Source organism: Pseudochaenichthys georgianus, chromosome 1 (assembly GCF_902827115.2).
Source record: "Pseudochaenichthys georgianus chromosome 1, fPseGeo1.2, whole genome shotgun sequence".
Classification (NCBI taxonomy): Eukaryota; Metazoa; Chordata; class Actinopteri; order Perciformes; family Channichthyidae; genus Pseudochaenichthys; species Pseudochaenichthys georgianus.
Genome location: NC_047503.1, coordinates 49,257,924 through 49,285,110, shown reverse-complemented (window position 1 = coordinate 49,285,110; position 27,187 = coordinate 49,257,924). Strand labels below are relative to the sequence as shown.

General features: G+C 44.3%; 4 protein-coding genes across 4 annotated transcripts in view; 2 read left to right on the top strand and 2 right to left on the bottom strand.

The window, feature by feature from the left end:
* The first annotated feature begins 7,252 nt into the window (after nucleotides 1-7,252).
* LOC139434207 (zinc finger protein 271-like) lies at nucleotides 7,253-9,103 on the top strand. The gene has a single exon (XM_071203872.1). The coding sequence runs from the start codon at nucleotides 7,418-7,420 to the stop codon at nucleotides 8,621-8,623; it is 1,206 nt and encodes a 401-aa protein (XP_071059973.1). The 5' UTR covers nucleotides 7,253-7,417; the 3' UTR covers nucleotides 8,624-9,103.
* A 4-nt stretch (nucleotides 9,104-9,107) lies between these two features.
* On the top strand, nucleotides 9,108-13,453 carry LOC139434222 (uncharacterized). Its single transcript, XM_071203893.1, has 3 exons — nucleotides 9,108-11,843; nucleotides 11,926-12,571; nucleotides 12,658-13,453. Exons 1-2 carry the CDS (start codon nucleotides 11,270-11,272, stop codon nucleotides 12,090-12,092), a joined length of 741 nt encoding a protein of 246 aa, XP_071059994.1. The 5' UTR covers nucleotides 9,108-11,269; the 3' UTR covers nucleotides 12,093-12,571; nucleotides 12,658-13,453.
* Nucleotides 13,454-19,893: 6,440 nt separating this feature from the next.
* The window catches only part of LOC139434205 (gastrula zinc finger protein XlCGF57.1-like), a 110,010-nt gene continuing 102,716 nt past the window's right edge, over nucleotides 19,894-27,187 (bottom strand). Inside the window, exon 3 of the mRNA XM_071203870.1 lies at nucleotides 19,894-20,274. Within this exon, the coding sequence (XP_071059971.1) occupies nucleotides 20,273-20,274 (2 nt within the window). The 3' untranslated portion in view covers nucleotides 19,894-20,272. The remainder of the gene's footprint in view (nucleotides 20,275-27,187) is intronic.
* On the bottom strand, nucleotides 20,273-21,633 carry LOC139434214 (zinc finger protein 501-like). The gene has a single exon (XM_071203882.1). The coding sequence runs from the start codon at nucleotides 21,469-21,471 to the stop codon at nucleotides 20,539-20,541; it is 933 nt and encodes a 310-aa protein (XP_071059983.1). The 5' UTR covers nucleotides 21,472-21,633; the 3' UTR covers nucleotides 20,273-20,538.

Here is a 27,187-nt window from a genome sequence, read left to right as displayed (position 1 = left end):
AACATTCCCAAATCAAAAGCCCTGGATAAACAGCGAGGTGCGTACCAAGCTGAAAGCTCCGGAGAGCTATCAGCAGTGCAAAGAGACAGTACTGTGTGTGTGTGTGTGTGTGTGTGTGTGTGTGTGTGTGTGTGTGTGTGTGTGTGTGTGTGTGTGTGTGTGTGTGTGTGTGTGTGTGTGTGTGTGTGTGTGTGTGTGTGTGTGTGTGTGTGTGTGTGTGTGTGTGTGTGTGTGTGTGTGTGTGTGTGTGTGTGTGTGTGTGTGTGTGTGTGTGTGTGTGTGTGTGTGAGCTATGTGCACCTCAAGGCATATGCTCGAACCGGAGCTGCCTGGACGCTGGAATCATGTTGTGCACTATCCGTGCTGAGTGTGCTGACTTTTCGTACAATGTCCCACTGTCTGGCTTCCTGCATCAAGTCAAGTGCTCGGCGCAGTTGTGGCGAAATGTCGCTCCTCTGTTTTCATTTAAACAGCTCCTTATATCCGTTAGCGCAGCTAGCTAGCACCAGATGCTAACAACAACAATGCATGTAAGGCCGCTCACTCGGGCCACACAAACACACACCCTCCCGCTCCTCCCGATGGCCAGTCGGTGCCTGCCGGTGAGCGTGGAAGTGTGGTCTGCCACAAGCGGGCGGCAGGAGCGGGGCTGTCAGCATCAGCTTGTAGATGGTATTTTAAACTCGATGCGCTCTGAAACTACGGGGCGGCCGAGGACAAAAAATACACATGTGTTAATCGCGTTAAAATAATTAGTGGCGTAAATCTTTTTTTATTATCGGTTATCGGTATCGGTCTTGAGAAGCAGGAAGTTATCGGTATCGGTTTCAAAAACCCAATATCGTGCATCCCTACTATGTATGTCGTATGTACTGTATAATGTACACATGTAGAGTTGTAGAAAATATATGGTGTACAGTCACTACAGTGTATATTGTATAGTAGGTGTGTAACAGTGTAATGCGTATAGTCTACTCTACCTTTCAGCAAAGTTTTAGGGATTTAGGCTCAGTCAGCTCAGGGACTGTTTGGTTACTTTAGTTTGGTAAATGAAATAAATGTTTGAACTTTGTAGTAGTTCACTGTAGTTGCTGTCATAAGTCATTTGTAGACTAAGTGGCAAACAATGTTTTTTTTACATTTGTACTTTATAGAGAAATGTAGCCACAAGTTGGAAGGGAGCACAATAAACCTGACGAGTTTGAATTTGAGTTTATTATGAGTTTATTTTCAATTGATAATTAGCTCACAATAAGTTCACTTTAGTCACACAACTTGACACAAGTCCGGACTTATAAGTCCGGACCTGAACCTGAACCTCTGGACTTGAGTCCGGACCTGAACCTGAATGTGAGTCCAGGTACGCAGCACTATTCACACGTGACACTGGCATAACTCTTTGGGTATCCATGCCAGACACTTCCAAGTGAGACAATACATTGGTACTCACAATTTTCTTTTGCCCCATTGTTTGCAATAGAATACTGGCTGGCTTGCCACTTCGCCCCAATCTCTTTGGAAGGCTTTAAGTGCAAAAGGTACCGGAACTCCCCGGATCCAAACATGCATAGGTCTGTACAACTCTGTCACTCATTTGGCTTTTCACTTGAACTGCAACAATCGAAAACACAGCATTGCACTCATCTCCGGCCCCTATATGGCCACATGTTTGAGACTGACCAGATGCTACACTCAGAGGGCTCACAGGTTCTTGTGCTTCATTAAAAGGTGTACTTATACCCTTCTGCTCAATGTGAAGGACTGAAGGATGCTTTTGCTGACACACACTGCAATCCCATCAACTCCTGCAGTCTTTGCTTCTGTGTCCCCGTTTCAAGCAACCAAAACAAATTCCATGCTCCTTTATGAAATGTATCTTGTCCTTTTGTGTCTTTAACTTAAACTGTGAGCATTTTTCAAGTGAGTGGCTGGTTTGTTGGCAGAATAAACAGCATTTGTTGTAACTTTGGGCAGAAAAGGACTTGATCTTATATTATCCATGTAGCCTTTGTTTCTTTCTTTCATTGCATTGGCAAAGGTAACCTGTTTCCTATGCCTTGGTTCACTGTAGGGCTGAACGATTAATCGATTTTAAATTGAAATCGCGATTTGAAATGATGCGATTATCAAATTGCAAAGCCTGCGATTTTTTTTAACTTTTTTTTTTTTCTTCTTGTGTGTCAGTCATCCACACCAATCAGAAGTGCTGTGCTCCACATTTACCAGCCATTGTTAATCAATCAGAAGTGGCCCATGATAGAAGGTGATAGACAGATTGATCCAATCACCTGCCAAGTATCTTTGAAAGTGCCTGCCCTTTCCAAATGGCTTCCAATGGAGCTCTCCTAGATGGTTTGGTGAACCATCTGAGTCAGGTTAGTAATGCTCCATCACATGTTTCTATCACAGGGTGAATCTTAAACTGAAGCTTGACTTTAAAGCAACCCAACGGAAGTTTCATGTAAGTTTTTAGTTATTTCACTCGTAGCTCGGGCTGCGGGGGTGCTAGAGACGGGAGTACGTCGATACGACCTTCCAGCCGGAGTTATGGCCGCATTTTACAATAAACTTCTGTTGGGTTGCTTAAAAATAAATATCGCAAATCACAATCGCAATATTTGTCAGAGAAATTGCAATTAGATTTTCTTTTTTTTGAATTGTGCAGCCCTAGTTCACTGACAGTGGGGGGTTTGTTGCAGCTGGTACATTTTGAGTCCTCAATATTTCCAATAAGTGCGTCAGAGGCAATTCTAACTTGTTTTTCAACAAAGTTCACAAGGTCAATGAATAGTGCTCTGCAACCACGTCTCTCCTGCAAATCACATGCACGGCTCCTCCACTTCTCCCTCACCTTTATAAGGAAGCTTCATAATGATGTTTCTGAGGTTTGATGGCATGTCCAACTCATTCATGTGCATGATTCGCTGTGTTAAATTTGAGCATTCCTGTAAGAACAGAGAAAAGGATTTCAGTGATTTGACATCTTCTGCTTTAACCAGAGGCCAGCTATCAATGTGTCCATATAAGCAGAAGCAATTTTGTATTAATTTCCAAAATGTTCAGCAAGCAGGGATTTGGCTCTTTGGTATCCTTGAACAGAGGGTAGGTGCTGACAACTTTTCACCAGGTCTCTTGGCTGCCCCCTGGTGAACTGCTCCAAGAAATTTAAACAATCACTTGCATTATCAGTTTTAACCTCAACACAATTTTCAAAGGATCTGATGAAAGAATGGTACTGAAGAGGATCACCATCACATGTGGGTATATTTCTCACTGGTAGGGAGGATGCTAAATGTTGCTGTACTAACATTGTAGTGATGTCAGTTTGGCGTTGCATGATATTCACAATGTCATTTTGGGTGTCATTATTTTATGTGATATTCACCCTTAAAAGACAATAACGAGTCAGGAGGAAGCCAGTCTCGATTGAGGCCCATCAAGCTGTGATCTGAGGCCACTCCCCCCACTTCCCCCACATTAACTGTATTTAAATCTCATCCTAATCACTGACCTGCCAGTGTGCAACTCGATTTTGACAAGAAAGCAACTGGACACTTCTAGAATTGTGTGAGTAACATTCTGTTTTTAGACTTCTCTGTTTCAGTGTGTATACTCTGTATCAACGCTCTGTAGTTGATCTGACTGTCTTTAAACAACTCTCCTGTTATCTTCATCAGAACAACCTTCTGGATCCGCACCAGTCTGGTTTCAAGGCAGGTCACTCCACAGAAACTGCCCTCCTTGCTGTCACTGAGGAACTGCACACGGCTAAAGCAGCCTCCCTCTCCTCTGTCATCATCCTGTTGGAGCTGTCTGCTGCATTCGACACGGTGAACCATCAGATCCTCCTTCACACTCTCCAAGAACTTGGAGTGTCAGGCTCTGCACTTTCCCTCCTCACCTCATACCTCAAAGACCGCACCTACAGGGTTACTTGGAGAGGGTCTGAGTCCGACCCTTGTCAATTAACTACAGGGGTCCCTCAGGGCTCTGTTCTTGGTCCCCTCCTCTTCTCCTTGTACACAAACTCGCTCGGATCAGTCATTAGCACGCATGGTTTTTCATACCACTGCTACGCTGACGACACCCAATTAATTCTGTCCTTTCCCCGCTCAGAGACCCAGGTCGTCGCCCGCATCTCTGCTTGTCTAGCTGACATCGCTCAGTGGATGTCCACTCATCACCTCAAGCTCAACCTTGACAAGACTGAACTGCTTTTCTTTCCGGGAAAAGATTGTCCCACTCTTGACCTGACTATCAACATCGGCACCTCTGTTGTTTCCCCGACTCAGACTGCAAGGAATCTGGGTTTGATCCTAGATAACAACCTGTCCTTCACTGCAAACATCGCTGCTACAACCCGCTGCTGCAGATACACGCTTTACAACATCAGGAGGATGCGTCCCCAGCTGACCCAGAAAGCGACGCAGGTTCTGGTCCAGGCTCTCGTCAACTCACGCCTAGACTACTGCAACTCCCTCCTGGCTGGTCTACCTGCATGTGCCATCCGACCTCTGCAGCTCATCCAGAATGCAGCGGCTCGTCTGGTCTTCAACCTTCCTGAATGTTCCCACACCACTCCGCTCCTCCGCTCCCTCCACTGGCTTCCGATAACTGCTAGAATCCACTTCAAGACAATGGTACTTGCGTACCATGCTGCGAATGAATCTGGCCCTTCCTACATCCAGGACATGGTTAAACCGTACACCCCAGCACGTGCACTCCGCTCTGCATCAACCAAATGGCTCGCTGCACCATCGCTGTGAGGGGGACCCAAGTTCCCATCAGCAAAAACACGTGGGTTTGCTATCCTGGCTCCAAAATGGTGGAATGAGCTCCCATTGACATCAGGACAGCAGATAGCTTACACACCTTCCGGCGCAGACTGAAAACTCATCTCTTTCGACTCCACTTCGAGCGATAGAACTATTAACAAAGCACTTATATACTAATAAAGGGCTGGCTTATCTAAAGCCAGTTGAGTAGCACTTGAAATGTTTTTGCTCTATGAAGCCTGATGTACTTAGAATATTCTGTTTTCTTCAAGTTTGTATTTTGTCGGTCGAACGCACTTATTGTAAGTCGCTTTGGATAAAAGCGTCAGCTAAATGTAATGTAATATTCAAGGAGGATGCTCGTCCTGTCTGTTGAGCATCATGAACCACCTGTGTTGGTGCTTGAGTGTATAGTGGTCTGAGGTCCGTCTGTAACACTGCCATTTGTTTCGGCCTGACAGTTTGTGATGTATCTTTAAACCTGATGGTCTGTGAGGTTTCCTTTGGTCTTACAGTGACAGCCTGGGCATTAGGGTGACATTCATTTTGCATGTTATTTTTGTCATTTCTCTGTGGGACAAATTGATTGGCCTGAGGACTGAGTTGCCTTGTACTCTGAGCCTTGTTCCTTTCCAGATAAGAGTTCATTCCATCCCTTTTGGAGCTGCATTTTGAGCTAGTTTCCAGAACATTGATTGTGGCATTAGTTGCAGCTAGCTCGGTCTCCAGAGCAAACTGTTCCTTTTCTTTTCTTAGTTCCTCTTTTTCTTTTCTTAGTTTTTCCTCCTTTGCTTCCAACTGACGTTTTCTTTTTAAAGCCTTCATGCGCTCCACAATTGCTGCTTCATCAGCCTCTGCTTTTAGCCTGGCAGATGCGGTGGATGATGTTTTAGATACATTAGTGTGTTTTGTGTTGCCTTTCCTTTGGACCTGAAATGTTAGAGGCACTGTCCTCCGGATTGATATCATCAATAACAGCACTTTGTTTAGTTTGAGTCTCAACATCAGTTTCAACATCAACATTGCTAACATCATTGTCATTATTTTCAACTTCATTGTCAACATTTTCATTTGATTCCACATGAGGGTGCCCAGCAGCAGCAAATCTCTTTGTTGTGTTCATATATACGCCGGGATCCTGAGTCGAGGCTAATCCTGTTGCTGGGGTCGTGTGTCCTGGATCCTCTATCCTGAGCACTGGATTTGAGTCCTGGACTTCGAGTCGTGGCTGAACCTGTCTCTGCGGTCCTGCCTGACTCTCACCATACTACTTCCTTGTTGGCTCCCACAGGATTGCTGACATCCTCGTGGATTCATCTTCTTATTATAGACAGATGCATTTCCAAACATTTGGACTACCTATGTTGTAAATGTATCATCTTTTCGATTTACATACGGCATCTATTGCACGTCTGTCCGTTCTGGGAGAGGGATCCCTCCTCTGTTGCTCTCCCTGAGGTTTCTCCCATGTTCTCCTTTAAACTGTGGGTTTTCTCTGGAAGTTTTTCCTTGTACGATGTGAGGGTCAAAGGACAGAGGGTGTCGTATTGTCATACTGATATTCTGTACACACTGTGAAGTCCACTGAGACAAATGTAACATTTGTGATATTGGGCTATATAAATAAACATTGATTGATTGATTCCAGGTGAACATACGAAATAATCAAGAAACATCATAAATTAAACACTGACAGGGAACATTTTACTGCACCATCGTTACTGTTACGTAAGAAGGTGCCGTCAAATGTTCTGATGATACTTGCATACTTTTACATAAATATGGTTTGAATGCAGGATTTTAATTTGTAAGAGTGTTTTAATTCTATACTGTAGGCGTAGTGTATCTGTGAACGATCCCAAATACAATTCCTTGTTTATTGCAGCTAGTGCTACGCCAGAAGAAAAAACCCTTTTTCATTTTCAAAGGTGCTGGGCTACATAAGTTGAATTGAGATAATGTGAAAATATAAAAACAAAGGCATTAATTAGGGCTGAAAAATGTCTCCCATTGTAATGGTGATTAGATTTTTAAATGCTAACACTTAACAGTGTGTTCTGACTGGGTGTCTCCTGTTTCCTGCAGAATTCCAGGTGGTGGTTAAAGAAGAAGTTCTCCCTGACCAGCAGGAGTGGAGCACCAGTCTGCACAAGGAGGACCCGGAGCCCCCCCCACACATTAAGCAGGAACAGGAGGAACTCAGGATCAGTGAGGAGCTGGAGGAGGCTGATATCACCAAGTCCACTTTCACTCCTGACCCTGTGAAGAGTGAAGATGATAAAGAGAAACCTCAGTCCTCTCAGCCTCATCAAAGACAAACTGAACACATGGAAACAGAAGCTGATGGAGATGACTGTCGAGGACCAGAACCAGCCAGGAACTCAGATCCAGAGAGCAGTTTACAACCAAAGACTGAGGACCACACTGGAGACTCTTCTGAACCTGACACTGGAGACTCTTCTGAACCTGACACTGAAGACAGTGCTGATTGGAAGGAGACCAGAGAACCTGCATCAGGCTCAAACTCACTGAAAAATAGACATGAATCTGTCAGTGATTCACGACCTAGTGCTGAAAATAAACCATTCAGCTGCTCAGTCTGTAAGAAAGCTTTTTCACTGAATGGAAATTTAAAGGCACACATGAGAATCCACACAGGAGAGAAAGCACACAGCTGTACCGTCTGTAAAAAAGCTTTTTCACATAGTGGACATTTAAAGGAACACATGAGAGTCCACACAGGAGAGAAAGCACACAGCTGTACAGTTTGTAAGAAAGCTTTTTCACTGAATGGAAATTTAAAGGAACACATGAGAATCCACACAGGAGAGAAAGCACACAGCTGTACAGTCTGTAAGAAAGCTTTTTCACATAGTGGACATTTAAAGGAACACATGAGAGTCCACACAGGAGAGAAAGCACACAGCTGTACAGTCTGTAAGAAAGCTTTTTCACTGAATGGAAATTTAAAGGCACACATGAGAGTACACACAGGAGAGAAAGCCCACAGCTGTACAGTCTGTAAGAAAGCTTTTTCACAGAGTGGAATTTTAAAGGCACACATGAGAGTCCACACAGGAGAGAAAGCACACAGCTGCTCAGTTTGTAAGAAAGCTTTTTCACAGAGTGGACATTTAAAGGAACACATGAGAGTCCACACAGGAGAGAAACCACACAGCTGCTCAGTCTGTAAAAAAGCTTTTTCACGGAGTGATCATTTAAAGGAACACATGAGAGTCCACACAGGAGAGAAACCACACAGCTGTACAGTCTGTAAGAAAGCTTTTTCACTGAATGGAAATTTAAAGGCACACATGAGAGTCCACACAGGAGAGAAAGCACACAGGTGTACAGTCTGTCTGAAAGCTTTTTCACAGAGTGGAATTTTAAAGGCACACATGAGAGTCCACACAGGAGAGAAAGCACACGGCTGCTCAATTTGTAAGAAAGCTTTTTCACAGAGTGGACATTTAAAGGAACACATGAGAGTCCACACAGGAGAGAAACCACACAGCTGTACAGTCTGTAAGAAAGCTTTTTCACAGAGTGGAATTTTAAAGGCACACATGAGAGTCCACACAGGAGATAAAGCACACAGCTGCTCAGTTTGTAAGAAAGCTTTTTCACAGAGTGGAATTTTAAAGGCACACATGAGAGTCCACACAGGAGAGAAACCATTCAGCTGCTCAGTCTGTAAAAAAGCTTTTCCACGGAGTGATCATTTAAAGGAACACATGAGAGTCCACACAGGAGAGAAACCACACAGCTGTACAGTCTGTAAGAAAGCTTTTTCACTGAATGGAAATTTAAAGGCACACATGAGAGTCCACACAGGAGAGGAAGAATAGAGTTGCAATGTTTGTGACAAAAGATTTAAATTATATAATTGTTTCAAGACACAAGTGTGTTGGTCGTCAGCTGCTTCTGTAACTGTAAGGCAAATGTCAGCCTTATGGACAGAGGTAACGTGGGACTTGTCCTTCAAATGTACCCGTGTCCGCTCAATGGAAATGCGATGTCAACTTCCGATGTCAAGTCCCTGCCAGCGGCTGGACAAATGTTACCAGTGTTTACCAGTGTTGCCAGGGGCACGAGAATATCCTCCACTGGAGGGTGGGTGCTGCTGCTGTGAATAAGGCCGAATATGGAAGCCGATGAGCGGACGATAAAGCACCGCAAAATACACCTCTCACCAGGGGCATGAAGTTCTGGAGGGTGTGAACATCTGGGTTTAGTCCGATGGGGAGTGCTTAATTCAGGGGGTCTGGGGTCTCATGTTATGGAAGTATGGATGATTTTCGAAATTCTCGAAAAACGGCTAAGTGCCAACGGGGGAGGGGGTCAAGTCTTCGGCGCTTCGGGACGAAGCCCCGGAGACTTTTGCACTCCCCCGTTGCAATTTACAACGGAGAGGGGAAACGAGACCTCCCTTCCTCCATCCAAAAAATGCATTCATCTTTTCCAAGCTACCATCTGCACGAAATCGGAAACCCGGTTTTTGAGAGCACTTAGAAAAAAACGAGCTATTTTCACATGATGGGGAAATCATGGAGGAATGTATCCGCCTCATGAGCACTTTGGATCGGATACAATGGTTGCCTGGAGGACCCCAGTCATGGTTCTCACAAAACGTTAAGTTTTCGAACTGGTCTCTGGAGGAATTCAAGGGGAGTTGTCACGGAATAACGAGACACTATTTTCGGATACAATGGTTGCCTGGAGGACCCCAGTCATGGTTCTCACAAAACGTTAAGTTTTCGAACTGGTCTCTGGAGGAATTCAAGGGGAGTTGTCACGGAATAACGAGACACTATTTTCGGATACAATGGTTTCCTGGAGGACCCCAGTCATGGTTCTCACAAAACGTTAAGTTTTCGAACTGGTCTCTGGAGGAATTCAAGGGGAGTTGTCACGGAATAACGAGACACTATTTTCGGATACAATGGTTGCCTGGAGGACCCCAGTCATGGTTCTCACAAAACGTTAAGTTTTCGAACTGGTCTCTGGATGAATTCAAGGGGAGTTGTCACGGAATAACGAGACACTATTTTCGGATACAATGGTTGCCTGGAGGACCCCAGTCATGGTTCTCACAAAACGTTAAGTTTTCGAACTGGTCTCTGGAGGAATTCAAGGGGAGTTGTCACGGAATAACGAGACACTATTTTCGGATACAATGGTTGCCTGGAGGACCCCAGTCATGGTTCTCACAAAACGTTAAGTTTTCGAACTGGTCTCTGGAGGAGACAATGAATAAACAAAACAAAGCCAAGCCGAGGGGAGGGCCCTGGCTGTTTCGGCAGCCTCCGCTCCTCTCTTCTCTCCCTCCCCGAGGCGAGCTCGCGCTCCCGCTGTAAAAGGAGGGAGCGCGGGCACCCCACCGTCACTCTCTCTGAGCCTGGCTCCCGAGCAGGGCGTTTTCCCCGGCAACCCGCCAGCAGATGAAAACACCCACCCCTCCGCCTCTCCACCTCTTCCGAGGGACGAGGGAACTGCGCGGGGGGGTCTGCTGGAGGCTACTGCCGGGTGCTCCGTCCTGCGCTTCACCGGGACCCGGCTCGAACACTCGGAACTCTGACTCCAGCGCGGTGTGGCGGCCTCGCCCTGGTCGTCCACCGTGCGCCCTCCGGGTACCTGACTCCCCTGCCTCCTCCGGGGGCAGGTGCGAGGGGTTCAATGCCTCCGTCCCCCTGGGACGGAGCGCCCGGAGGGTACTGTTATCCCCACGTTGTCGTACCCGAAACTGTCGGGTATCCTTTGGGAGAACCAGACTCTGGAGGAACGTGAGGGGAGTTGTCAGGGGACTCTACCCACAATTTGATGCACTATTTTCGGATACTTTTTTTTTACTTTCATGCATCTTTCCATGGATGAATTATTGTATTTATTTTTAACTTTTTGGTCAATTTCATCCAGTTTTGGCCCCCGCCTTGCCTGGATGATAAGACCAAGAGATGACAGGGATCTCTGCCCGCCTAACGAGTGCCTAAATGGGACACCTTTCGCACGATGATGCAAATGAAAACAAACACTGATTTGAAAATGAGCTGAGTGCATCTTTCTTGAGTCTTTTCACGCTTCCTTCTTTTTCACCCACGGTTCTATACCTTCTACTGGTGACATTTCCCGGTACCGAAATGCTCAAGAATACAGGTCGGATGGTGGTCCGTTGTCCGCTCTGTAATAGTTCCTACCGCGCCCTGAGCAAACACCTGCAGAGGCACCATAGTGTGCGCAACTTGGTTGAAAGAAAAATTCTGCTGTTGTTGGCCAACGGACGGACAAACATTAGGCTCCATCCCTGTCCCATTGCAGGATGCGAGTACCGCGGCACAAGGCTGGATCGCCACTTGGACAGAGACCATGTTGAGCTGTCCCGGGAGGAAATACATGTGGTTCTAAATAAACTGAAAATGACAGTGGCAAAGAAGGAGCTTTATGAACTCCGAATGACAAACCCCACGATAGGAATGATTACCTCTTGAGCTGTTGATATGGTGGAAGACGACGATGTACTGTCACAACCTCCACCCTTGTCCCCGGTGAATGAATGTGACAACCCAGACTTTAAGGAATGGAGGATGGAGGCAAACACAATGAGGGCTCAGCGGGACAGATATGCTGCTGAGGTGAAATCCCTGCGCTGCAAGTTGCAGCAGAGGATAAAACACAAGCGACAGAGGATGGATCAGCGGGCCTGGGACATGCCCGTGTTCGATGGGGAGGAACGAGAGCGGGTCATTCTAAAGAAACGACCCCGAACAGAGTCAACACCAACGAGGCTGTCCAAGTCGAAAGGTCCCTCCTGCAGCAAGTCTCCCATTCCCGCCTGCAGCAAGTCTCCCATTCCCGCCTGCAGCAAGTCTCCCATTCCCGCCTGCAGCAAGTCTCCCATTCCCGCCTGCAGCAAGTCCCCCACTGGCTCTCACACACATTCATCCAGCTCCTCAGAACCTGCATCCATGCATACCGAGGCCTCGTCAACCTCCCCTCCCATACATTCCCCCTGGTTCCGCGGCAGGGGCCGGGGGAATATAATGCGGGACATCACATTCCCACGGATCATGGGTAAGTGTGTTGAATATGTGACAAATGCAGTTTCTGTAACACACCATGTGTTGTCATTAAAGTACTGTTTTATGTTTCACAGAGGAGTATCTGCAAGGATACCGGGAGCATTATGTAGGTATCGACCCAACAGTGAGGCTCCAAGAAAACACAGTCTCCAAACTAAGCAGAGTGAAGTCGTTCCTAAGTTTCATGGCTCACAGTTTCAATCGCCTGTCTGACTGGCTCTTTTTGAGGGATGAGGGATGAGGGAGATACGCGGGTGGTCCCGGAGCCTGATAAAATCAAGCCTTCAGGTCACGACCTCCGACTTCTATATCAAAAATATATCACACTTTCTCAAGTACATGGCCGACACACCGTGCAAGGGGAGCAGGCTCAGCCAAAACGACATGATTTTAATCAAACGGGAAGTAGTTGCCATCCTGAAGTCCCTGAAGAGAAAAGTACTTATCCACCAGATGCAAGTGAAGCGTGACAAGATGGAAGGTCTGCCGAGCCATAACGACATCATGGCATGCTTGACTTCGACCAACACTCGCATCCCTCAGCTCCTGGACGTGATGGCCAGCAATCCGACTACCGCAACCCGGATACTCCTCTATGGGTACATGACCCTCCATTGGAGCTGTATTTACGGCCACCGTCCGGGGGTCTACTCCAACATGACCAACGCCGAGGTCCGAAAGGCGGATACAACTGGCACTGCCTTCGGCTACCTCATCCATGTGAGTGCTATTAAGCAATGTATTTATTCTGGCAGTTATATGCATGATTGATATTGTATTGACACTCTCTACCTCTGTCATAACAGGTAAGCAACCACAAGATGGCCAACGCGTTCGGGGAAGCGCAGCTGTACCTCACCGTAGAAGAATTTGGATGGATGAAGAGGTGGCTGTAAATCAAGGGTACGCTGACCTGCACCCAGAGCCGCTACTTCCGATACACAGCGGGGAAGAACCCGTCCAGGAACCTTGCCTACTCCCTGAGGTTGGCATGGGCTGATGTGGGGCTACACGGTCCCATTAACTTCACCGACCTCCGCACAGTCCACGCCGATAATGCGAAGAGGTTTCAGGACAAAGGCAACCGCCAAAGAATGAGTGATTTCATGTGTCACAACACTGCAACTGCAGACAAATTTTACGCGAAGAATCCTTCTTTGAAGGAGGCTGCGGACATACGGCTGCTCTTCACAGAGTCACTGCAAGCAGCAGCGGCAGCATCGACAGCAGCAGCAGCGGGACATGAAGACACTTTGGCGGGTATTGACATCGACAGTGACAGCTCTGGAGAGGAGCACAGCCCCGCTCCCTACCAAGACTCCCTACCAAGACTCAGCGATGCCGAGACGTCAGATGAAGAATTCTCCAAAAATGTCAACGCTTGGAGAGCGAAGAGGGACCAGTCACTGGCCGAACACAGCCCCTCAGACATGGGTGAAGAGAGGGTGCCATACTCTGCACCAACTTCACCCACTGTTGCCAGTGATCAACTTGTAAATATGCAGTGTTTTGTTGTACTCAGTCCCCTTGTAAATACTTTATATCCTGTGTGAATGTATTTATTACTGTAAATATTACTGTAAATAAAGTTTGTTAAAATTACTTACTTTGTCTTCTGTTTTTAAAGCCCAATATGGGTTTTTTCCCTTTAAGATCCCCAGGGGCACGATATTCTGGTTCTGGTGGTAGCATGGAGGTGTTTAGTCCGAGTGAGGAGTGCTCAAGTGTGGGATGATTTGTAAGGTAGAAGAGGGTAAAAAAAGTGTGAACCTCCAGCAGGGCAGGTGGTGCTGTGAAGAAGGCCGAATATGGATGCCGATGGGCGGACGATAGAGCATCGCAAAATATACCCCCCTTTAAGGTTCCCAGTGGCACGAGTTTCTTGAGGGTGTGATCATCTTGGTTTAGTCCGTGGGGGAGTGCTTAAGTTCGGGGGACCCAAGGGGCACGAGGTTCTGGAAGTACGCATGTCAGGGAGAGATCCTGGAGCTCCTTAGTCCGTGTTTTGGGGGTCTTGGAGCGGCCACAGAGAGGTGCTTTTCCCCGGTGTATTTCATGGAAGTCTGAAATAGCCTGTTTGCTCATGGTAGGGAGGGATCCTGGAGCTCCTTAGTCCGTGTTTTGGGGGTCTTGGAGCGGCCCGAAGAGGTGGCTTTGTCGGTGTACGTAATGGAAGTGTGAACTAGCCTGTTTGCTCAAGGCAGGGAGGGATCCTATGCTTTACCTGCTCCAGTAACACAAGTGTAATTCACTGGATTCACCTTCCTAAATGTTCCCACACCACGCCGCTCCTCCGCTCCCTTCACTATTAACAAAGCACTTATATACTAATAAAGGACTGGCTTATCTAAAGCCAGTTGAGTAGCACTTGAAATACTGGGCTCTCTGAAACCTGATGTACTTTATGATTCTATTTTCTTCAAGGTTGTGTCTTCCTGGTCGAATGTACTTATTGTAAGTCGCTTTGGATAAAAGCGTCAGCTAAATGCAATGTAATGTAATGGACAGAGACAAGAGATAGTGGATGGATCCAGAGGAGAACCAGAAGATAGTCCGTATAGAGCCTTCAGGTTCTGAAAATGATCAGGGATAGAGCGAGAAAAAAAATCCAAAACCCTGATTAGAGCTTGAAGATAGCCAGCACAAAACCAAGAAAGGCCCAGTAGAAAGACAGGAAGGAGCCAAAATAGTTTGTATTTTGTATTTTTTTATATGCAAGCTCTTCTCTTAAGATATTAGAACTTCCTATCTCAACATGTATCCTTTTAGTCCAATTAAACCTTACATTTGTGCTGCCAATTATTGAGACTGTTTCACAGCTTTATGTTAAATATTTAGACTGCTTTATTTACATATAGAAGACATAGGATGAACAGCACGATCCACTCTGTTGGATTCTGCCCAAATCGGCTCAACATGCATGCAAACATCTCGCTTTTTTTTACTCGGAGTGTGGGAAATAACACAGAGGTCAGAGAGGAGAGAAGGAACTAGAAGGGTTTGGGGCAGACATATGATCGATAAGAGTTCAGTCAATATGTTAAGACTTAGAATAAGAATATCTCTCTAAATCACTTCAACTTAATAAAAACAGAGCTGGAGATTCTTTAAGTCGTCTTAAGAAAAAAACAAAGCAAAGTGTTTTCACAGAGAGAGGATGGAGCAGTTATGCAGACACTATACTCTCATGTTAACGCTTGTAAAGGGGATAAGCAAACTGATATTCTATGCAGATGACTCGAGCAAAGGACAGAGGCAACGCACGACAAGAACATCCATCAAACAAACTAGTAACGTCTTTGTGTTTCAACAATTCTACACACAAATACATTTAAAATGTTTCTGCTAGGTTTGCCTTTTACACAAATCCATCCCACGTATTCCCACATGTGACCCGGTTTTACAAGTCCCACATTTTCCCAGAATCCCCTCTGTTCCTGTGATGAATGTAAGTGTAGCTGTACAGTACCTGGCACAGAGAGCAGGAAGACGACTAATCCACTCGCTGCTGCAGTGAGACTCATAGCTGCTCCTCTCATCTCTGTGAGACTATAACACATGTCAGATTAAATCATGTTCACAGGAGGTATACAGAATCAATACATCAATAAACTGTTTCTACTCACAGTGAAGGAGGAACGACGTGTTCAAAGATAACTTTCCTCTGTCGTCAATGAGCAGCAGACGGATATCAGGCTGTTAAGAGCTTTCCTTCCTCTTTAGATTATTAGTATGCATGATGAGCCAAATGCCAGTTAACACCCATCACACAATAAAGTCATGTTTTTTAACAGAATATCAACTTTTCTTAAAAAAGAAAACTATGGTTAAAGTCCTGTTTTGCTGCTTATATTCTACTGACTGCTGCTTATATTCTACTGACTGCTCATATTCTACTGACTGCTTATATTCTACTGACTGACTGCTTATATTCTACTAACTGCTGCTTATATTCTACTGACTGCTTATATTCTACGGACTGCTTATATATTGACTGCTTATATACTGACTGCTGACTGCACAGCAGAAGTGGCTTGTTTTTGTTCTCAGCAGGGGACTTTGACAGAGTATTTCTCAAACAATACACAGTAAAAGTTCTTCAATGTATTGTTAGTAGTAGGCTAACTAATACAAAGTCAAAAAGTATCAATTTCATTAAGAACTAATGATAAGATTGTATTTTTATCACTCATCAAAGACAGCAGAAAACATGCATTATGTACTATTGAGGGCACCCTGACAGAGGATTACTCACAAAGTACACAGAGTAAAAGTACATCATTTCATTTCTGGTAGCAGTCAAACTAGTACTGAGTCCAACAGTTAGTTTTATTAAGAACTTGTGGTAACAAATATTTGTATCACTCATTGAATATAGCAGGGAAAAAACAAACTCGAGAGACGGCTGAGTGACCGCAGTGCAGAATCGCTGTATAGTTTAAATATCCTTACAATATTGTCAGTGTTAGACAAAGGCCTATTATATTTACAGCCCTTGATAACATTCATTTTCTGGGCTCAATATGTGTCTTGGCTGTTTTCGTTGTGATCGCTAAATTCACCTTGTTTCCCCTTGTTTATAATATTATCACCGTTCCAAGCAAACGAGGGCTTTTGTTTTGAAATCACTTCCGTGAGTTTCGCCCCGCCCCTCACTCCAATGACCATTTAGTAAGGTAAAAAACAAAAAGGCCTCTCAGACACTCTTCCGCTAACTTGTGTAATAAAGAAAAACAAATGGACCGTAGATACACGGATTAGGGCGACACCATCTGAGGCCTGTACTACGAAGCAGGATTTTTGCATAGCCGGCTAACTTCAGGGAAAACACTGGGTTTCCGGTCCTACGGCACTGGTTCTCTTTTTAGCGGGCTAGATCTCCATGGTAACTTATGCTGTGCGGCTAACCTGCCCCGGAGCAGGTTAGGTTGCAGGATAAGAGATCAACTCAGTGAAAGCACTGCCTGCTGACCAATCAGAGCTCAGTGTGCGGAGTTTAAAGCGAGCAAGTCATAGTACAGGAGAAAGGAAATACAGAAAAGCTGCCGTTGCAGGAAAGACGGCCGGCAAAAATCACCGACTGTGTGAACGTGAACATTAATAGAATATCACCTCCATCTTCAGAGCAATCTGACTATTAGAACATTAGCGTTAAGAAAGCTTACTTAAATATCTGCCACAACATAAGTAACCGGATCAGAGTACATTAAGTACAGTCCGCGGCATATCACTTCATAATGTATCATATATCTCCTTATCTGAGTCAGCTGAGCCGTATCTGGCCGTGCAACACTCTCAGCGTCACAGACTGGATGCAGAAGGATTATTTTAAGCAACACATTAAGTTGACGAAACACTCGAGACAAATGTAATTGAAGTCAGATCGTGTTTTAGACGGGGCAGTGATATCATAAACCTGTTAATGTACGCATTCAAACACTTGTTCTGTTCCCAGCTGTATTCACCTTGCAGGTGCAGCTCTGTGGCTTTGATCCTGGATAAAGTGTTCAAGTCATGGATATTTAAACTTTAACTTCTTCATATGTCTAATATTATAGTTGACTTTTCATTCAGGAAGTATGACGCTGCGCTGTCAGTACGCTTGTCCATGTTTGTGATAGGTCGAATGCTCCAAATACCACCCCTTTCATGTGATCGCGCACCTAACTAGATAGGACACGGCTGGCTTGAGCGATCCACTTGATAACCAGCGTCGTAGTACAGGCTTTCGTCACCTCACGCCTAGACTACTGCAACTCCCTCCTGGCTGGTCTACCTGCATGTGCCATCCGACCTCTGCAGCTCATCCAGAATGCAGCGGCTCGTCTGGTCTTCAACCTTCCTAAATTTTCCCACACCACGCCGCTCCTCCGCTCCCTCCACTGGCTTCCGGTAACTGCTAGAATCCACTTCAAGACACTGGTACTTGCGTACCATGCTGCAAATGGATCTGGCCCTTCCTACATCCAGGACATGGTTAAACTGTACACCCCAGCGCGTGCACTCTGCTCTGCATCAGCCAAACGGCTCGCTGCACCCTCACTGCGAGGGGGACCCAAGTTCCCATCAGCAGAAACACGTGGGTTTGCTATCCTGGCTCCAAGATGGTGGAATGAGCTCCCCATTGACATCAGGACAGCAGAAAGCTTACACACCTTCCGGCGCAGACTGAAAACTCATCTCTTTCGACTCCACTTCGAGCGATAGAATTACTAACAAAGAACTGCTAACAAAGCACTTATATACTAATAAAGGACTGGCTTCTCTAAAGCCAGTTGAGTAGCACTTGAAATACTTGACTCTATGAAACCTGATGTACTTATATGATTCTGTTTTCTTCAAGGTTGTGTCTTCCTGGTCGAATGTACTTATTGTAAGTCGCTTTGGATAAAAGCGTCAGCTAAATGCAATGTAATGTAATGTAATGTAGTACAGTTTAGCGAGAGCGTGTATGTTTTGGATTAGGCCAACTCAAACATATCCAGGTTAGGTTGAACCAGCTTCATTGTACAGGCCTCTGGTCAAAACTTAAAATATTTGACCATGTTTATGTGCAAATGAAGAACTCTTACGGCCCGTCCACACTACAGCGTCGAAACTCCAATCTGCCCATTCACTTTGAATGGGGTGACGTCACGTTGCCTCGCTTTTTCGCCGAACTGAATTGTGGGTAGCAGAGCGGTCCGTCTCCGCCGTCTCCGGCGTCAGAAGTTGAACAATGTTCAACTTCTGACGCCGGAGTAGCCAGCCAATCAAATCCCGTTTCTGAAAATCTGACAGCTCAAGCCGTAGCCAATCAAACCGCGTCTAAGCTGGGAGAGATATCCCGCCGTTCATTTCTATATTTCTAAAAAAGTTGGAGGAGAAACTAACTATCGCCGTAGCAAATCACCCGGTTTTGTATGACCAGACCCTCTTCACTTCCCGGGATACAAACCGGAGGAACCAGGCATGGAGGGAGGTGGCAGAGACAGTGGGGGAAACTGGTAGGTTTTCGCCTGTTTGGGGAGTTTATATATATATTGCTCCCATAAAATCCCCGGGCGTTTTTGCTTTGTATGTCGGGGGCGGGAGATTCATGTGATTGGTTGTTGGTCGTGTTGCTTGAATAAAATCCCCAAGGTCCAGACACGCCCAGCTCCAAGCTTTTTTTGAAGCTGTAGTGTGGACGCTCCGTTACTGGTTCAGAACCTTTTTCCTTAAGTGAGTCTCTTGTCTTTTCTGACTTTATGGGTATTTCACTTTATATTAAATACATAACAATAAGAGTGCAGAACATCTAATACTCTTCACTCTGAATCCAGAACAATACAACTGCAGGAGTATGGGTAAAGCGAGATGTTTGCATGCATGTTGAGCCGATTTGGGCAGAATCCAGCAGAGTGGATCGTGCTGTTCATCCTATGTCATCTATATGTAAAGAAAACAGTCTAAATATTTAACATAAAGCTGTGAAACAGTCTCAATAATTGGCAGCACAAAAGTAAGGTTTAATTGGAATAAAAGGATACATGTTGAGATAGGAAGTTCTAATATCTTAAAAGAAGAGCTTGAATATAAAGAAATACAAAATATAAACTCTTTTGGCTCCTTCCTGTCTTTCTACTGGGCCTTTCTTGGCTTTGTGCTGGCTATCTTCTTGCTCAATTCAGGGTTTTGGATTTTTGTATAGCTCTATCCCTGATCATTTTCAGAACCTGAAGGCTCTATACGGACTATCCTCTGGTTCTCCTCTGGATCCATACACTATCTCTTGTCTCTGTCCAGTGAATTACACTTGTGTTACTGGAGCAGGTAAAGCATACAACAGATATGTTCAGCATTATCGGAGCACGAAGTGGAAGCTTGGACAAAACACAGCGGATTTCTAAACAATGAACACCCGCAACTTGGAAGAAATAAAGTTGGATTTTATGCGTTCTAATATTGCAATGCAAACCCATGATGTAATGACAGGAATTCAGAATAATTGAGTCACTGAATACTCATTTCAGTAGATTTAATCAAACAAAGCATACACATATTGGACATGGCCTCAAGACTGTAACCTCTTCACATTCTGTTGAAATAGTCAATTACTAGCCATATCTCACCAACTGCTGTTTTGAATCATTAATGTGTGGATGACAGTTGAACTGGATGATGTAACATGTATGCCATCTGCTGGAAAGAAGAGGTATCGCTCTCTTGGTGTCGTTTGGACAACAAAAACAGAGTGAAGCTCTCATTTCATCAACAATCTTTGAGTACAGACACCTTCCTGCAGAGAGCACACAACCCAACAGCACGTTGTTGGTCGAGCATCACTTTACAAAACGTTTGCATTAAGACACTAAGACTAGCTGGTCCATTGTAAAGGTCAGTCCACCTTAAATGAGCAGTGGGTGATCAGCAGGTGAAAGGCAGGACACAGGAACTTGGTCCTGAGGAGATGTAACGATTATTATACAAGAAAGTTGTCGAGTCAAGGGGTCGAAGAAATGAACATTTGTGATTATTAGTGAATCGGTTGCAGGTGGGTGAAATCAGGCTTAGGGAGTAACATATTACGTGTAACGGCATTAGGTCATCAGGACACAAAATAGACAAATGTATTCCCTTACAGTTACAGAAGCAGCTGACGACCAACACACTTGTGTCTTGAAACAATTATGCCATTTAAATCTTTTGTCACAAACATTGCAGCTCTATTCTTCCTCTCCTGTGTGGACTCTCATGTGTTCCTTTAAATGTCTACTATGTGAAAAAGCTTTCTTACAGACTGTACAGCTAAAGGGTTTCTCTCCTGTGTGGACTCTCATGTGTTCCTTTAAACTTCCACTATGTGAAAAAGATTTGGTACACACTGAGCAGCTAAAGGGTTTCTCTCCTGTGTGGACTCTCATGTGTTTATTTAAACTTCCACTCTGTGCAAAAGATTTGGTACAAACTGAGCAGCTAAAGGGTTTCTCTCCTGTGTGGACTCTCATGTGTTCCTTTAAAGTTCCACTCTTTGAAAAAGCTTTCTTACAGACTGAGCAGCTGTGTGCTTTCTCTCCTGTGTGGATTCTCATGTGTGCCTTTAAATTTCCACTCCGTGAAAAAGCTTTCGTACAAACTGAGCAGCTAAAGGGTTTCTCTGCTGTGTGGATTCTCATGTGTTCCTTTAAATGTGCATTCCGTGAAAAAGCTGTCATACAGACTGAGCATCTGTATAGGTTCCCTCCTGTGTGGATTCTCATGTGTGCCTTTAAATTTCCATTCAGTGAAAAATCTTTCTTACAGACTGAGCAGCTGTGTGCTTTCTCTCCTGTGTGGACTCTCATGTGTGCCTTTAAATTTCCATTCAGTGAAAAATCTTTCTTACAGACTGAGCAGCTGAATGGTTTCTTTACAGCACTACGTCCTGGATCACTGACAGATTCATGTCTATTTTTCAGTGAGTTTGAGCCTGACGCAGGTTCTCTGGTCTCCTTCCAATCAGCACTGTGTTCAGCGTCAGGTTCAGAATAGTCTTCAGTGTCAGGTTCAGAAGAGTCTCCTGTGTCGTCCTCAGTCTTTGGTTGTAAACTGCTCTCTGGATCTGAGTTCCTGGCTGGTTCTGGTCCTCGACAGTCATATCCATCAGCTTCTGTTTCCATGTGTTTAGTTTGTCTTTGATGAGGCTGAGAGGACTGAGGTTTCTCTTCATCATCTTCACTCTTCACAGGGTCAGGAGTGAAAGTAGACTTGGTGAAATCAGCCTCCTCCACCTCCTCACTGATCCTGAGTTCCTCCTGTTCCTGCTTAATGTGTGGGGGGGGCTCTGGGTCCTCCTGGTCCAGACTGGTGCTCCACTCCTGCTGGTCAGGGAGAAGCTCTTCTTTAACCACCACCAGCTGCTGGACGTCTGCAGAAAACAGGAAACACACAGTCAGAACAAACTGTTAAGTGTTAGCATTTAAAAATCTAATCACCATTACAATGGGAGACATTTTTCAGCCCTAATTAATGCCTTTGTTTTTATATTTTCACATTATCTTTCTTTGTCCCACTTAATGTGTATTTTTGTTGTCTCAGTTCAACTTATGTAGCCCAGCCCCTTTGAAAATGAAAAAAGGTTTTTTCTTCTGGCGTAGCACTAGCTGCAATAAACAAGGAATTGTATTTGGGATCGTTGACAGATACACTACGCCTACAGTATAGAATTAAAATACTCTGTTACAAATTAAAATCCTGCATTCAAACCTTATTTAAGTAAAAGTATGCAAGCATCATCAGAACATTTGACGGCACCTTCTTATGTAACAGTAATGATGGTGCAGTAAAATGTTCTCTGTCAGTGTTTAATTTATGTTGTTTCTTGATTATTTCGTATGTTGCATTTTACTGCTGTACATGTTCAAAGTTGCGCTTGTATAAATGATTATAGATGAGGGAACCTGCTAAGTATTAAAATATGTGTGTTTTTTATATATAATACCAGTCAAAAGTTTGGACACCTTCTCATTCAATGGTTTGTGTTTATTTTAATTTGTTTCTACTTTGTAGATTAATACTGAAGACATCAACACTATGAAAGAATACATATGGAATTATCTAGTTAACAAAAAAGTGTTACAAGAATCAAGAATATGATTCTTGGCTTCTCTCAGTCAGCTTCATGAGGTAGACACCTGGAATGGTTTTCAATTAACACGTGCGCCTTGTCAAGAGTCAATGTGTGGAATGACTTGCCTTCATAATGTGTTTGAGACCATCAGTTGTGTTGTGCAGAGGTAGAGTTAGTGCACGGTGGAAAGCCCTATTTGACTGCTGTTGTAATCCATATCATGGCAAGAACGACTCAATCCAGTAAAGAGAGACGACCATCATCACTTTAAGAAATGAAAGCCAGTCGATCCGGAAAATGTCAATAACTTTGAATGTATCATCAAGTGCAATCGCAAAAACCATTGAATGCTATGATGAGGCTGGCTCTCATGAGGACCCCCCCGGGAAAGGAAGAGCCAGAGTTACCTCTGCTCAGAGGATCAATACATCAGAGTTACCAGCCTCAGAAACCACAAATTAAAGCACCTCAGATTAGAGCCCACAGAGATGATCACAGAGCTCAAGGAGCAGACAATCTTAAAGGTCCCATGTCCTGGCCATTTCTACTGATCATAATTCCATTGTTGAGGTCTACTAGAATAGATTTACATTGTTCAATGTTCCAAAATCACATTGGTTTTTGTCATACAGCATCTCTGTATAGTATGTGTATTCACTCTCTGTCCCACACGGCTTGTTGGAGCTCCTGCCCCCCCTATGAGCCCACTGTGCTCTGATTAGTCAGCTCGCCCACTCTGTTCTGATGAGTCCACCACCGTTACAGCGGAACATCAGTGATTATGTTTCACGATGGCGTTTGTTAGCAATCATAAAATGACACCAGTAAGGACAAACAGGTGAGAATGCTGCGTGGGGTCTGGGTGCCGTGTTGAGGGGACGTTGCGGGGCTCGCTGCTCCGCCCTTTGAGGCTCGGGGAGCAGACAGTGTGAGCTGGATTACTGGTGTCGTTCCCTGGTTGCTGCGTGTGGTCTGCGAGACAGCACCGCGGCTGAGAAAATATAAGGTTGAGTGTGTGTGTGTGTGTGTGTGTGTGTGTGCGGACTGCGGAGGTCCGCGGATTTGTCCATTTGGACTTCGTTACGTCAGTATGCCCCGGAAGGAAAAAATGGAAAAAGAAAAATCTCCAACGAGGCGTTCTGGGGCAGCATAGATGTTACGTGCTCCCCTCCAGTCCTCCAGACCTCCTTGCGTATGCCGGATTGCTTGTGTGAGTAAACGGCTGTACTTCAATAAATGATCGTTATCAAGTACTGGTTTTTGCGTGTATTGTTTTATGTTGCAGGTCTCTCCACGATTCACTACCGCAGAGTAGTGTTGCACGGTGTACCGATACTTGAAAGGTACCGCGATACCCTGCCGTTAAAAACGGTACGATTCCTCCGTTTCATTAGTATCGGTACTTTAAGAATGACGGGGAAAAGTACTCCCGTGAAAAAGCGCCGTTTTTCCATATAATAATAATAATAATCACCATCTGCCCCTTATATAGACCACCCTCGGAAGCCAGCCTCTTCAACCTAGGACCAGCGATGCGGGAATGGCTACACGACACCGAGTTGGACATCTAACGTTATACGAAAGAAGAAGCGCCGTTTTTAATAAGAGCCGTGTCGTGTGTGTTCAGCGCTCTGGTTCCACTCCCTGCACTGCAGCCGTGCCTGCAGTCCCGCTCCTCTCAAGCACGCTCTAAGTCCCTCCCCTCTCTCGTGCACGTGGCCACGCGCGAGCTGCCAGAGCATGTGAGAAAACGAGAAGCATGGCTGCAAGTGGGAGTGCAACTGCCGCTGCGCCTCGGCTTGTTGACAAAAAAGACGCCAGAAGTCTGTGAACGGGGCGTTCAGGTGTTCAGAGCAGAGCCCCCTGTCGGAGCGGCAGAGCGTGATGTGCACTGAAAAGTGTTTCTGTCGCAATATTATTGTTGAGCAAACTTAACTAGCAAACTAGCATCACTATCTGCTAACGTTAGCTTTAGCCTTCGTTTTCTATTAGTTTTTTTTCATAGGCTATAAACGGAGGTGGTATAAGTATATATCTTGTACTTGAGTAAAAGTAGAAGTACCCAGGTATTGTACTTGAGTTAAAGTAGAAGTACCAGAATGTAGGAATAATCCTGAAATCAAAATGTTCCTCAAATAAAAGTACAAAAGTATTCTCATCAAAATATAGTTCAAGTAGCGACAGTAAAAGTAGAAGTACTCAGGTCTTGTACTAGAAGCACCAGAGTGTAGGAATACTCTGTTACAGTAAAAGTACTGCATTCAAAATGTTCCTCAAGTAAAAGTATGAAAGTAGCGACAGTAAAAGTAGTCATGGTGCAGATTGGTCCATTTCAGAATAATATATATGATATGTTGTATAATGATTGATCATGAAAGTGTTCTCAAAGCTGGTAAAGGTGCAGCTAGTTTGAAGTACTTTGAAGACTGCAGGGTAGCTGGTGGATTTACTCCAGGTGGAACTAAAGTCTGATTCAACACTTGGTTAGATTTCACATCATTCATCCACATCTGTGAAGTAACTAAAGGGATTAAATACATGTAGTGCAGTAGAAGTACACCATGTACCTCTGAACTGTAGTGGAGTAGAAGTACACCATGTACCTCTGAACTGTAGTGGAGTAAAAGTACACCATGTACCTCTGAACTGTAGTGGAGTAAAAGTACACCATGTACCTCTGAACTGTAGTGGATTAGAAGTACAAAGTAGCAAAAGAAACATTGAAATACTTAAATAAAGTACAAGTATCTCAAAATTGTACCCAAGTAGTACTTGAGTTTATGAACTTAGTTACTTTACACCAGTGGCTATAAAGATAGAAAGACTAAGCCTTGCACAGAGGCATGAAAATACATTTTCAAAATGCTCAACAGTGCTGCCAAAATGTTAAACTCACTGCTACACAATTAAAATAAATGCTTTTATATATATTTATATTAGATGTGACTCTTTGGCGTTTCTGTTCTTAGTGACACTGCTGCTTTAGTTGTTCTGACTGCTAAAATCATCTGTTATTCCCCATTTTAAAGCCGATATTCCATATTTCCATTTTTTTAAGAAAAGTATCGAAAAAGAATCGGAATCGCAATTCTTGACTTGGTATCGGTATCGAAACCAAAATGTTGGTATTGTGACAACACTACCACGGAGTAGAGGGCGGGTCGTAACAATAGACACATCTTTTCTGTGTTAGAGTTGTGCTCTCTACTGGGTGTACTTTGAGGGTTTGTGACTCTGCAGACCGTTTGCAGAAAAAGCTACATAACACACAAGGGGACGGGTAATAACAGGAAAAGCATGACATGGGACCTTTAACATGCACTGTTCAGAGGAGACTGCGTGAATTAGGCCTTCATGGTCCAATTGCTGCAAATATCCACGACTGAGGATGAACAACAAGAAGAAGAGAATAGTTTGGGCCAAGAAACACAAGGATTGGACAATAGGCCAGTGGTCTGATGGGTCCAAATTACAGATTTTTGGTTCCAACCTCCGTGTCTTTGTGAGACGCAGAGAAGGTGAGCGGATGGTTTCTGCATGAGTGGTTCCCACCGTGAAGCATGGAGGAGGAGGTGAGATGGTGGGGGGGGGGGGGGGGGGCTTTGCTGGTGTCACTGTTGGTGATTTATTCAGAATTCAAGGCACCCTTAACCAGCATGGCTACCTCAGCATTCTGCAGTAGCCAGAAAAATATAAATCATATTCTGGATTGTTTAACACTTCTTTGTTTACTAGACAATTCTAGTTAATGTGTTATTTTATAGTTTTGATGTCTTCAGTATAAATCTACAAAGCAGAACCAATTTAAATGAATAAAAACTTTGAATGAGAAGGTATTATATACTAATAAAGGACTGGCTTATCTAAAGCCAGTTGAGTAGCACTTGAAATGATTGGCTCTTTGAAACCTGATGTTCTTATATGATTCTGTTTTCTTCAAGGTTGTGTCTTCCTGGTCGAATGTACTTATTGTAAGTCGCTTTGGATAAAAGCGTCAGCTAAATGCAATGTAATGTAATGTAAAAGATGTGTCCAAACTTTTGACTGCATCTAATACTAGTGTATATCTCTCTCAAAATATATATTATGTGTATGTATATGTATATATTATGTGTATGTATATATATATATATATATATATATATTGTAGTGCCGAGAGATAGGGAGTCAGAGGCGGTGCAAGGAAGGTGCAAAAGGGAACTTTATTTGAGAGCAGCTAGGGTCATGTTGTCCGGTTGCAGTCCGGGAAGAAGAGAGTGAAGTCAGAAGGGCACACAACATATATAGTAAACACATAACATGTCCGTGTGGGAACAAAAGCCCCAACTGTAGTTCCATGTATGAATTATGTCCCAGTGTATTAATAGGTGGTCACCACAATATACAGAATATATTATAAATACATGTTGGCAATAATTGATTGATGAGATTTTACATTCATATATATTAACGCTTTAATTACTTAATGACCGTATTCTTTATCAAGTAACATTTTAGATGTGTTTAATTTATTATTGAACATATTTATCGATTTATTTATTTATAAACATACATGGATTGAATAATATGCCATGCAGAGCTAGTGAAGATGAGGAGTACGTTCAGCCACAGACTCATCCCTCCACGACAACGCACCAAGCGCCTCGGACAGTCCTTTGTGCCTGTAGCCATCAGGCTGCACAACAAGGGGTTAATGATGAAAAAGAAATCAAATTAAATCACTGGTCGTAAATATACACTGTTTCCACAACCCATGTTAACTTGTC

Excerpts from the sequence above, each read along its gene's own strand:
- LOC139434222 (XM_071203893.1), top strand. The coding sequence starts at position 11,270 with ATGGTGGAAGACGACGATGTACTGTCACAACCTCCACCCTTGTCCCCG. Across the intron at positions 11,844-11,925 it reads CACATTCCCACGGATCATGG|AGGAGTATCTGCAAGGATAC; the intron begins GTAAGTGTGTTG and ends TATGTTTCACAG.
- LOC139434207 (XM_071203872.1), top strand. The coding sequence starts at position 7,418 with ATGAGAATCCACACAGGAGAGAAAGCACACAGCTGTACCGTCTGTAAA.
- LOC139434214 (XM_071203882.1), bottom strand. The coding sequence starts at position 21,471 with ATGGAAACAGAAGCTGATGGATATGACTGTCGAGGACCAGAACCAGCC.